The 12243-nt window shown below is 41.0% G+C and overlaps 1 protein-coding gene across 50 annotated transcripts in view; it reads right to left on the bottom strand.

The window, feature by feature from the left end:
• The window catches only part of ABI3BP (ABI family member 3 binding protein), a 433553-nt gene that overhangs the window by 317925 nt on the left and 103385 nt on the right, over positions 1–12243 (bottom strand). For all 50 annotated transcript variants that reach the window (XM_033942670.1, XM_033942663.1, XM_033942658.1 and 47 more), the window contains exon 3: positions 8856–8918. In XM_033942670.1, coding sequence (XP_033798561.1) covers positions 8856–8918 — 63 coding nt within the window. The remainder of the gene's footprint in view (positions 1–8855; positions 8919–12243) is intronic.

Below are 12243 nucleotides of genomic sequence, written 5' to 3'. Positions count from 1 at the left end.
ATAAATCCTTGGGAACGGATGTATCCATCCAAGGGTAATCAAGGAACTGAAAGGAGCTATAGCTGAACTTCTTCAACTAATAGCCAATCTGTCGATCAAATTGAGAAGGATTCCAGAAGACTGGAAAGTGGCGAATGTTACGCTGATCTTCAAAAAAGGTTCGAGGGGAGATCCGGGAAACTACAGACTGGTGAGTTTGACCTCAGTGCGGGGAAAGATGGTAGAAGCGCTAATAAAGGATCGCATCATTGATCACCTTGACGGACACAATCTGATGAGGATCAGCCAGCACGGTTTCAGCAAGGGAAGAACTTGCTTGACGAACTTGCTGCAGTTCTTCGAGGGAGTAAACAAGCAGATAGACAAGGGTGACCTGGTCGACATTGTATATCTGGATTTTCAGAAGGCATTTGACAAGGTCCTGCATGAATGACTACTATGAAAAATTGCGAGTCATGGAATCGAGGGTGAAATACTCATGTGGATTAAAAACTGGTTGGCGGATAGGAAACAGAGTGGGGTAAATGGACAAGCGTCATGAGTGGAGTGTCGCAGGGTTCGGTGCTTGGACCCGTGCTCTTCACCATATTTATAAACGACCTAGAAATTGGTACAAGCAAGGTGATAAAATTTGCAGATGATACAAAGTTATTCAGAGTAGTGAAGAATAAGATGCAGAAGGATTGCGAAGACCTGCAACATGATATAAACATGCTCGAGAAATGGGCTGCAACATGGCAAATGAGGTTCAACGTAGATAAGTGTAAGGTGATGTATGTCAGTAGCAAATATCTTATACATGAATACAGGATATTTGGTGCAGTACTCAGAGAGACCCCCCAGGAAAGAGACTTGGGAGCACTGGTCGACAAGTTGATGAAGCCGCCTGTGCAATGCGTGGCGGTGGCAAAAAGGGCGAACAGAATGCTAGGAATGATTAAGAAGGGGATCACGAACAGATCAGAGAAGGTTATCATGTCGCTGTACCGGGCCATGGTACGGCCCCACCTGGAATACTGCTTCCAGAACTGGTCGATGTACTTGAAGAAGGACATGGTACTACTCGAAAGGGTCCAGAGAAGAATGACTAAACTGGTTAAGGGGCTGGAGGAGTTGACGTACAGTGAGAGATTAGAGAAACTGGGCCTCTTCTCCCTTGAAAAGAGGAGACTGAGAGGGGACATGTTTGAAACATTCAAGATAATGAAGGGAATAGACTTAGTAGATAAAGACAAGGTTGAAAGAACAAGAGGGCACTCTCTAAAGTTAAAGGGGATAGATTCTGTACGAACACAAGGAAGTTCTTCTTCACCCAGAGGGTGGTGGAAAACTGGAACGCTCTTCCAGAGGGTGTTATAGGGGAAAACACCCTCCAGGGTTTCAAAACAAAGTTAGACAAGTTCCTGCTGAACCTGAACATACTCAGATAAGGCTAGACTCAGTTAGGGCACTGGTCTTTGACCTAAAGGCCACCGCGGGAGCAGCCTGCTGGGCACGATGGACCTCTGGTCTAACCCGGCAGCGGCAATTCTTATGTTCTTAATTAGTAGTTAGGTGCCTACACCTTCGATGTAGGCATCTACACTAAGGCGCCTATTGGTGCCTACCAGAGAGTAGGAGTGATTAGGGGCCGAATTGAGGTAGGCACCCATAGGTGCCTTAGTGTAGATGCCTACATCAAAGGTGTAGGCACCTAACTACTAATTAAGAACATAAGAATTGCTGCTGCCGGGTTAGATCAGAGGTCCTTACATGCTGGTATTTTAGGCCAAGAAAACCCTGGCTTAATTTACCGACACCTATGTTATTCATGCCTTCTGGCACCTAAGTCTACAAATGGCACCTAATTTTGATTGACTGTTTTCATAGGCACCTACCAAGTTAGACACCTTTTATAGAATCTGGCCCATAGTGTAGAAACTCTGTTATTGTCGACTGTGGATGAGCTTCAGAGGGAATTATATAGAGGGAAAGTATTTTGTTTGGTATCCTTAGACATCTCTGCTTTTAATATAGTTGATATTGCTTTACTGATAAAAAAAAAAAAAAAGTTAGCCTAGGAATTGAGAGGGTGGTGATTGAGTTGCTTCAATCTTAACTGTGTGGAAGCTTTATGCAGGTGTATAGCAGAAATACAGTCTCCACTATCTATCCTGTTTTGAAAGGGGTCCTATAGGATACAGCTTTGTCTGCCCTGCTTTTTGAGACACGTGCTTCAAGAATTAGAATATAGAATTAGCTATAGCATGTACACTGATAACATCCAATTGTTTTTTCCTAGTACATTCTAAAGGGGAAGTCAATGTGAACTTACAGTTCCTAAAACAAGGACTAGAGCTTGGTTGCTGGATAAATTGTTATTGAATATGGCTAAGGCTGAAGTTATGATAATACAGAGAAATTCATCTCTGTATAGAAACCTTCAAGATCCTGAAGGGCATAGAAAAAGTAGACAGGGACAGATTTTTCAAATTAAGGACCACCACAAGTACAAGGGGGCACTCGGAGAAATTGAAAGGGGACAGGTTTAGAACAAACGCTAGGAAGTTCTTTTTCACTCAGAGGGTGGTGGATACATGGAACGTGCTTCCAGAGGCTGTTGTAGACAAGAAAACATTAAATGGTTTCAAAGAAAGTTTGGATAGATTCCTAGAAGAAAAAGGGATTGAAGGGTATAGATAGGTATAGACCACTACTCAGGCAATGGGCCTGATGGGCCGCCGCGGGAGCGGACCGCTGGGCAGGATGGACCTATGGTCTGCCTCAGCGGAGGCAACTTCTTATGTTCTTATGTTCTTATGTTCTTATCTCAATGCTCTATAATGACTTTGCAGGATTTATTATCCCTATTAAATCCTCTTTGAGAAGTCTTGAGCTGAATTGGATTTGCAACTATCTTTTAAAGAACAAATCGGGCATGTAGTAAAGACATGTTTGGTCCGTGGTCTTTGTCATAAGGCGTATGGAACAGACTTAAAGATCACAATATGTAAACTTTGGAGGAAAGGCGGGAGATATGATAGAGATGTTTCAATAGATAAATAACTGCAGCAAAAAATGTTGCAACAATGTTATAAGCCAAGTGGTGGAAATATCCTTTGAAAAACCATTTAAGTAAAGTGGAGAAAAAAGCATCAACTAGTTTTACATGCAGACGGCAACCCAATGAGTTTTTTTAGCCATTCTTAATCTGTATCATAGGCAAAAAAAACCTCCACTACTTCTCTAAATGTAATCTTTCATAATAGGAAAATATTTCACCACTGTGCACAGGGAACAGGAAAAAGAACCTTCAAGAAGGTTACACTTATCTTCACAGCTGTTGATGTAAGCCAGGACCGCGATCCAAAAACGCAACGATCTTCCTACAGTCATATTTCTGGCATTGATGTGAAGACAAAGAACCGATGTCCAAATCCAACAAGGCACTTGTTTCACCAACGAATGGCTGCTTCAGGGAATTCCCTCCTATTCCGTCCACAATTTGGCTCCACAATGGTGCCTGACTTATAGCTCCTGATATTGTGACATCACTTCCTCCCGAAACTCAAAAAGTAAAACTTTATTGAAAAAACAAAAATGCTGAACTTTATTGAAAGAACAAAAATGCAAAGGCTCATAACTTAATAAAACGCATACCATTCTATTTTTTGATTTAAACCGTTGGGCCAAATGGTATTCAAGAAGTAAATTGATCTTTGCTCACTCTGGTATAATTTATTTTTTTATATCTCCTCTATGTGCTGTTGCTGTTGCTGGGATATGATCAAGTACAAAGCATTTGAAGTCCTCAAACGAGTGTTCTTTTTCTTCTATGGGTAATGTTTGACCGGTGTTCAAACAACCTAGTTTTTAAACATCTCTATATGCCCTATATAGCAAAGATCACACGGGCACATTATTGCATACACTACACCCATAGTTTCGCAAGTAACCACACTTGTCATTTTCCAAGGTTTTCTTCATGGAACTAGAACTACATCTCCTTCACTAATCAGAGGACAAACAGTACAGTTATTACAATGAAATAAGCCCACCCTTTCCATCCCTTTACTACACCAAATGTCTGCCTGGCATAGCAGATCTTTTGAATTTTTATTCCATGAGAATGCCACTTTACAATCCAATTCTTGGCAATTTTGTTTAGTTTGCACCATTGGCCATAAGCTTTTAATCTTTCTTCCTAGTCGCTGAGAAACATCAGAAAATCGCATAACACATATCACAAAGTCAGTATTTTCTAAACGATGTTTATACTGTAACAGTTTTTCCAGGGAACTATATTTTGCTCGTTTATACGCCTTAGTAATCACTGATTTTGGATATCCACGTACTTTATATTTATGTTTCAGCTCTACCGCTTTACTAGTAAATTCCTCAGTTGAATGACAAATTCTTCTATACCTGAAGAATTGTGATACTGGGAGATTGTTCTTTGAAACACTCGGGTGCATACTTGTGTATCGCAATAATGTATTCTTATCAGTTGGCTTTGTGAATACAGATGTTAAAAAATTCCCATTTACTTGATTAATCTTAACATCTAAAAATGTCAATTCATAGGTGTTACTCTTCATTTCAAATTTGATGGTAGGATGGTATTCATTTAAATATCTCAAAAAATTCCTTAGCTGTTCTTGAGTCAATGTCCATAATAAGAATATATCATCTATGAATCTCTTCCATAATTTAATGTGAACCATAAAATTTGATTTATAGATCCAATTCTTTTCAAATTTAGCCATAAAGAGACTCGCTATTGAAGGAGTAAAAGATGTCCCCTTGGCCACACCTAATTTTTGTTGAAAAAACTTCTGATCAAAAATAAAGTAATTCTTTGAAATTGCTATAGTAGCTAAAGATAGCACTTCCTACAGCTGAGCTAGCGGCGGTTTCTGTGCGCCGGTTGCCCTTTGCACTCTAAACAAAAAAAAAGGTACGTGGGAGACGGGCCATGATAAAAAGACAGGCAGGGGGCACGGAGATAGACAGACAGAATTAAAGACACACACACAGAAAGACAGGTAGGTGGGAGAAGGGGCACGATAAAAAGACAGGCAGGGGGCAGGGAGATAGACAGACAGACAGAAATAAAGACACACACACAGAAAGACAGGTTGGAGAAGGGGCACGAGAAACAGACAGACAGTGGCCAGGTAGAGAGACAGCAGACAGATAGCGGCCAAGGAGAGAGAAAAAAATAAAGACAGACAGACAGACAAGTCTATTCTAGCACCCGTTAATGTAATGGGCTTAAATACTAGTTCTGTAATAATGTGTGTATGAGGCATAACATATAACTGCAAGGGGGACAGTCACATGGGTGGGGCATGTGTAGAGCTGCCACTTATGTGCTCAATTTACAGAACACTGCAAGTTATGTACATCATTGCTACATTTACATAACTAGTGGTTAGTGCAGCAGTCTGAGAACCAGGCAAACTGGGTTCGATTCCTACTTGCAGCAACTTGTGACTCTGAGGAAGTCACTTAAATCTCCATCACCCCAGGTATAAAATAAGTACCTGTACAGTATATAATATGTAAAATACTTTGATTGTAACCACCAAAAGGCAGTATATCAAATCCCATCTCCCTTATGCCAGGTCTAGGGCAGTACAACTGTGGTCATGTACATTTAGATGTGCTGATGGTGGGTTACACTAGTGGTCTGTAACAGAATCCAGGCACCCAGATACCACTATGAAATAGGCTCTTACTGCATGGCATTGGGGCATCTCAAAGGAGGCACCCACTTATTGAATTGCCCTCTAATGGCTGGATTCAGGGTCCATGATTACAAGGTCCTGGATGAAGCCCTGATCCAAAGTTCCGTTATCAACATCATAACTACAATGATCACTCTAGGTATAGGGGGTGGGGGGGGGGATCCCTGAGTGGTGGTGAATGAACACTCATGATGCCAGATCCCAGTCCTAAACGTCTGAAAACACATCTATTCCTGAAATACTTAGGAGACCACCCCATTCAATCTTAGTCCTTAACAACCGAGCGCAAGAATCACCTGTCGCTAAATCTGTACTTTGTTTGTTCACGCAATCTATAACATTTCTAAGCATTGTAAACCGCATAGAACTTCACGGTCCTGCGGTATATAAACTGTTATTATTATTATTAAACTGGAAATTCAGAGGAGAAGGACACTGCTAGGTGAAAAAAAGAAAGAAAGAAAAAAAGATCTCAAAGAAGTACAGATTTAAGGAAAAGCTGAGTATTGTGGAAGTGGAGTTGGATTCCAGCAATTAAAGAAGATTAAGCATTAAATTATAGCATCTTAATTGTACTTTGCAGAAACAGTAGGCTCCGACCCATGTAACACAGTAAATTGTTCTCATTTTTTTCCCTTTTGAGAGCCTAATCAGCTGACATGAAAAAGATTTCTTTAAACCATTTAGCTAACAGAACTCAGCAATTTGCTAAAAAGGGAACTGTATCTTGTCATAATCACTTGAGCTGGAATCATTAAATGGTATGTCGGTGATCTTGCACAGCTGGCATGGAACCATTTCATTGGCCACCATTATGAACTATAAATTTCAACCACAATTTTTGTTGAGCAGAAAACATAACGTATCACTGACAGTACTGGCCCATTTGCAAACATGATTTACAGTACCATGGTGGCACATATCCATGACTTAAAGCACGCTCCCCTGCAAGGCGCATGGGGTTAGTGAGGAATTCAGCTCTACCTTCAAGTCTAGCCCAGCTGAGGATCTCAAATGAATTTTTGGCTTTTTAATATATAATGCCTGCATATACAATAATGCATCATTTAGGGCTTTCAGATAATTGCATAAGAACTGAAATATTTTCATTCTGACCTCTATTACTCTTTGATTGCCTCAAGAAAATAAATATTATATATATATATATATATATATATATATATATATATATAAAATATATACAGGTCTCCCTCCATATTCATAAGTTCAGCACTCACAACTTCGGTTATTCACGAGTATTTTGCAGCCATAAATACAGTAAGTTAGATTTTGTAAAAAGTTGAGTACACGCTGTGTTTTAGAAGGTGTCAGGTCAAAAGCGCGCCGGGACAAAGGCGTGCCCAGACAATTGAGCGCAGCACGGGGGTGCGCGCCGCAGAAAATTTACTGTTTTTAGGGCTCCGACAGGGGGGCGTGGGAGGGGAACCCCCCCACTTTACTTAATAGAGATCGTGCCGCATTGTGGGGGCGTTGTGGGGGGTTTGGGAGGTTGTAACCCCCCATATTTTACTGAAAACTTCACTTTTTCCCTGTTTTTAGGGAAAAAGTTAAGTTTACAGTAAAATGTGGACGGTTACAACCCCCCACTCATATGATTTAATCTTGCCTGGGACAGAGCTGACTCCGCCCCGAGTGACATCATCCTGGGGTACCGAGAGAAAAGTCCAGTGCCGAAGAAGTGCTCATACATATGGAAGATATGTTTATTATTTACAAATTTACGGTATTCATAAGGGCTGTACCCCAAACCTCGAAAATATGAGAGGAAAAAGTTATTTGCACATAACAATTTTCAAAACTAGCTAGCTAACTGAAAAACCCATGGATACTCCTCTCCAAGACTGCACCAGTTCTCTAAGGAAAATGGCATGGGTATGGCCCCTTTGAAAACTGCTAGGAGAAATGGAGCCAAAGAGATTTGCACCTACTTCTTTTATAGGTATTTTCTCAAGAAGAACAACATACATAATTATTATTAGCTTTTCATATCCCTGGTATTTTTCCACTAAAGAAATATAGGGCTATTTTTGCTAAGGTGTGCTAACAATTATCAAATGCTAAATAATAAGAAGCCCATACAATAATATGGGCTTCTTAGCTTTTACTGGGGAATTATATAAACAGTGCCTAAATTTAGGCTCATAAAATTAGGTGCCTAAATAGACAACTTACCTAACTTACCTCCTTTTACAAAAGCGCAGAAGAGGTTTTTAGCACTGGCCGATGCATTGATTGCTCTGCGCTGCTCCATTGCTCATAGGAACTCTAAGACCATTTGAGTGGCGCAGAGCATTCAGCGCGCCGGCTGGTGCTAAAACCTCTTCCGTTCTTTTGTAAAAGAGTGGGACTTGGGTGTGATTGTATGTGATGATCTTAAGCTCCTGCCCAGTACACTGCTGGACCACTAGGGATTCAAAAAGGCATATGGGGGAAGCGGGAAGGAGGTAAAAAATTGTCAGAGTTGGCCGGGACAGGAAACAGGAGGCATCCCTCCTGTCCCGGCCTACCACTGGACCACCAGGTCATATGGCAGGCTTGGTGGAGGCCTGCAGGACATCAGGAGAGAGAGGGAACAGTGTACAGAGCAGGGAGGTGGGACAGGGTGCAGAGCCTGGCAGTGAGGGAGGGGGGGATAGGGTGGAGAGCCTGGCAGGGCAAGGAGTGAGGGGGCTGGGTGCACAGCCTGGCAGGGCAGGGCACATGAATATTATCCCCCCTGGCTTATATTCGAGTCAACCTTTTTTTTCCTCCTTTTTGGGGGGGGGGGGAAGTACCTCGACTTATATTCGGATCATCTTATATTTGTGTATTCTTTTCAAAAAGCATCTATTACTTACTGGGCTGTTGTAGGTGTGTATTGACTAATATTTTGATATAGCTCTAATTATTTTCCTCCTCCTTAGAAAAATGTAGAATTCCCCTGACCCATCCCATCACCCAGCCCTGACAACTTTTACTGTAGGTAAAGGAACACACATCGATGATCCCTCTTGCACAAGCTAGACAGATTTCAGGCAGCTGATGTACCAGCTACATGGCTTTTGTAAATTGCCCATACATATTCTAATTATGTACAGCAGAGAATGAAGTACCTGGACACAGTACCTGAGCATGACTTCTTTGGATTTGCAGCTGGTTTCACAGATATCAAATATCTTGGCTCTGCATCTGAAATCAAGAAAGGGAGTCTCTATAAATTAATAATACATTTTCAGATACAGTCTTCAAGTGGATCATAAAAATTTAGGAACAGAATATGAGACTATAGGAACCCAATATAGATTTTTACAACCATTTAGTTTGCCCAGTGTCATTGCTGCTGCAATATCTATTTATTTATTTATTTAATTTGTTTTCTATCCCGTTTTCCCCAAAGAGCTCAGAACGGGTTGCAAGTTAACATACAATTAACAGGTTATAATTTACCATAGTTATAATACAAGTTTTTATCCTAACTTGATACATACTCTTTTGTATCTCTGGCTTTCCTTTAATTTCATTACAACATCAACAATGTCTAAAAAAAAGTTGCAAATAAATTCAAGTAAGTAAGAAAACAAGATGAAGATGTCGGTTACTGACACAAATAATTCAGCACCTCTGTTAAAAGATCCATACCTTCATGCTAAATCTCATCTAAATAATATGGCAAATGAATTTGTGAAGTTGCATACTTTATCTGAAAAACAACTTAACAGACCTTCCCGAGAGTTAAGTTTCACATGGCTTTTTGTTCTTTGCATTATTTTCTGCATGTAATGTTACTACTACAAAATTTGCATGATTGATCATCTCTTCAGCAATTTGCATAATTTTTGCTAGTGGTTTCATGTACACATAATTACATGTGGAAAAAGTGGCAAATAAGTTATATAATTATATGCACAAAACCAAAGTGGAATTGTCCCAATCAGAATGGTGCGCACTAGACAAAAGTGTCCTTCAACTCATCTGATAAGTCCAAATGCCTTTATTCATCCAAAGCCTCATAAAATTCATCCAATGACTCAATGACCCGACATGTACATGTTTCGGCCTAAACGGCCTGCCTCAGGAGTCTTGTGAGTGTTCACCGGGTTTATTTGAAAAACCATACAGAATACAGAGATACACGCACCCTCAAATGCAGCTGGTGAAAAGTTGTAAAGTAGTAAAAATCGCTGCGACCTTGCTGTAAACTTTTTTCCAAGTTTACAGCAAGGTCACAGCGATTTTTACTCTTTTACAACTCAGAGCAGCGCCTAGTGATGCCTAAGTCAAGGCACCCTCCAATGCCCAAGAACACCCACCTGAAAAGTGGGCATGGTTAGGGGCAGAGAATTTGCATAGTTGACTTAGGCATTGCGAGGCATCCGAGTTAGGCCAGGCATCCGGTTAATTAGGCCAAGCACAATCTGGCCTAATGTATCGGCGCCTACCTCTAGGACACCTAGCAACACCAACGCACACCTAGGCGCTGCTAGGCGGAATTATATAAAGGATGCCTAGTGGTTGATTGACAACTGCAGGGAGTGGGCACGCTTAGGATCCATTTATAGAATCTGGCCCTTAGTGCCAATATTTGGATTCCCAATTCTGAGCGCCATTTACTGAATCTGGTCTAAAGCGATATAAGTGCTAAGTTTATAGAATGACATCTACACTTATGCATGAAAATGCCAGTTTGTTGTACTAATCACACATGTAAGTACAGATCTTCTATAAACTTGGCACACTCATTGTGCACCTTACAGATTTGCCTTTAAAATAAGATCAATCAAATCACATGCCGCAGAAAAATCCCAAAAATTATGAGTGCATCCTTCTCCTCTGTCACTCAGCAAGGATAAAAGAACTGTCTCAGTACCATCTCTACATCATAATCCAGATTGAAATGAAACACTACTTTGTCCATCTGTTTAAATATAAAATTTTCAATAAACTTACTCAAAAAAGGGTAAGTTAGAGCTTGGTCAATATGACAATGGAAGACTCTCATTGAGGCCTACAAGTGATGCAGGTTTCAATGCCAACTGTGTAAACCTCTGGCTCAAAAACTTACGAACCATAACCTGCAATAAAAGGAGCCACATAAGAAACACAATTTTTTTTAACAAATTAGTTGGATCATCTCCCAGACAAGCAATTCAGAGTGAAGTCAGAGGTGATAGTTCCAAACAGCAACTGTTTACTGGAGCCAAGATATTTACAAAGTCCACATTCACAAGTATAGCACAGTGATATTAATACTTCCTTTGTACTCAAAAACAGCAGTAGCAAATCTCCTCCAAAAACCATACATCTCTAGAGGTGACAACAACTCACTGAGACCAGACTCGCAGTAAAGTAAGAGCAAATCACAGTCGTCAGTTCGCTGATTATCTGCATAGGCCAGGGGTCTCAAAGTCCCTCCATGAGGGCCACAATCCAGTCGGATTTTCAGGATATCCCCAATGAATATTGTGATAAGCAGACTATGCCTGCTAGGAGTGTCCCTAGTACAGGTCCCAGTGCAAATCCAGACACTGCCCATTTTCAGCCTCTCAGACCGAATTTCCTTCTAGGGCCTGTAGAGGGAGTAAGAGAGCAGCAGTGCTAGGTTCCCATCTCCCTCTGGGTCACAAGGTGAATCACCGGAAATCCTTTCCATCTGAGGGTTGGGGGCGGGGCTGCAAGCTGCTCTCCCTGAAGACTAGGCTCCTAGAAAATCAGAGGAGGGAGGAACAGCAGCAGGGAAGGTCACAAGGCTCAGGGCTGGGAGCTCCTGATAGCAGTCAAGCTCCTGAGGCCATGGAGTTTGTAGAAGCTGGAGAAGAATCACCTTCCAGTCTGAATGAGGAACCATGTGACATGGAGTTGGAAACAAGCCCTGAAGCTAGTGTTGGGCTGATTCCTGAGAATGCTCCTATGGAGGTTTGCCTCATAAAAGCAAGCATTTGAATGTTGCTGAAGTTTATGGCAAGTTTGTTTTGGACTAACTTTTCTCAGACTGAATAATTCTAACTCATGTTAAATAGTGGATTTTCACTATGCTGAGTTAAGCAAGGACTTTTATTTTGAAGTTTTGTTTTTCCATTTTTGAAAGCTTAATTGCGCTTTCCCTTTTTGAGTTAAGTGTACTATGGTATGCTAAGACAGTGGGTTAGCCCCGTGTTACGTGGTGGGATAGTGGGCCTAATTTCTGGCGATTCAAGACTACATGGTGCACACTGTCTTTCCAGTCTTCAGTCGCTGAAGAAGCCAGTGTTATTGCACTGACTTGTAGCTTTGTTTTGGTAGAAAAGTTTTCCTTTCTTTTGGTAATGAACTCCACCTGGACTATGATTTAAATGAGAACTTACCTCTGAGGAGGAGAGTTTTGTTTGAGTTTGGACTCTTTTTGATTTCTCAACCAGAGACTGTTTATTGAACTTTGTGCTTACCGGGTATGGGAAGCCCGTTGGCTTTGCTATTTCAATCCTGACAAGCAAGTTACTGTTTTCTTCTGTTTGAACAATAAAAAAAAAATTTATTT

The sequence above is a fragment of the Geotrypetes seraphini genome, chromosome 4, assembly GCF_902459505.1.
Source record: "Geotrypetes seraphini chromosome 4, aGeoSer1.1, whole genome shotgun sequence".
Classification (NCBI taxonomy): domain Eukaryota; kingdom Metazoa; phylum Chordata; class Amphibia; order Gymnophiona; family Dermophiidae; genus Geotrypetes; species Geotrypetes seraphini.
This window is presented reverse-complemented; position numbering and strand designations above follow the sequence as displayed.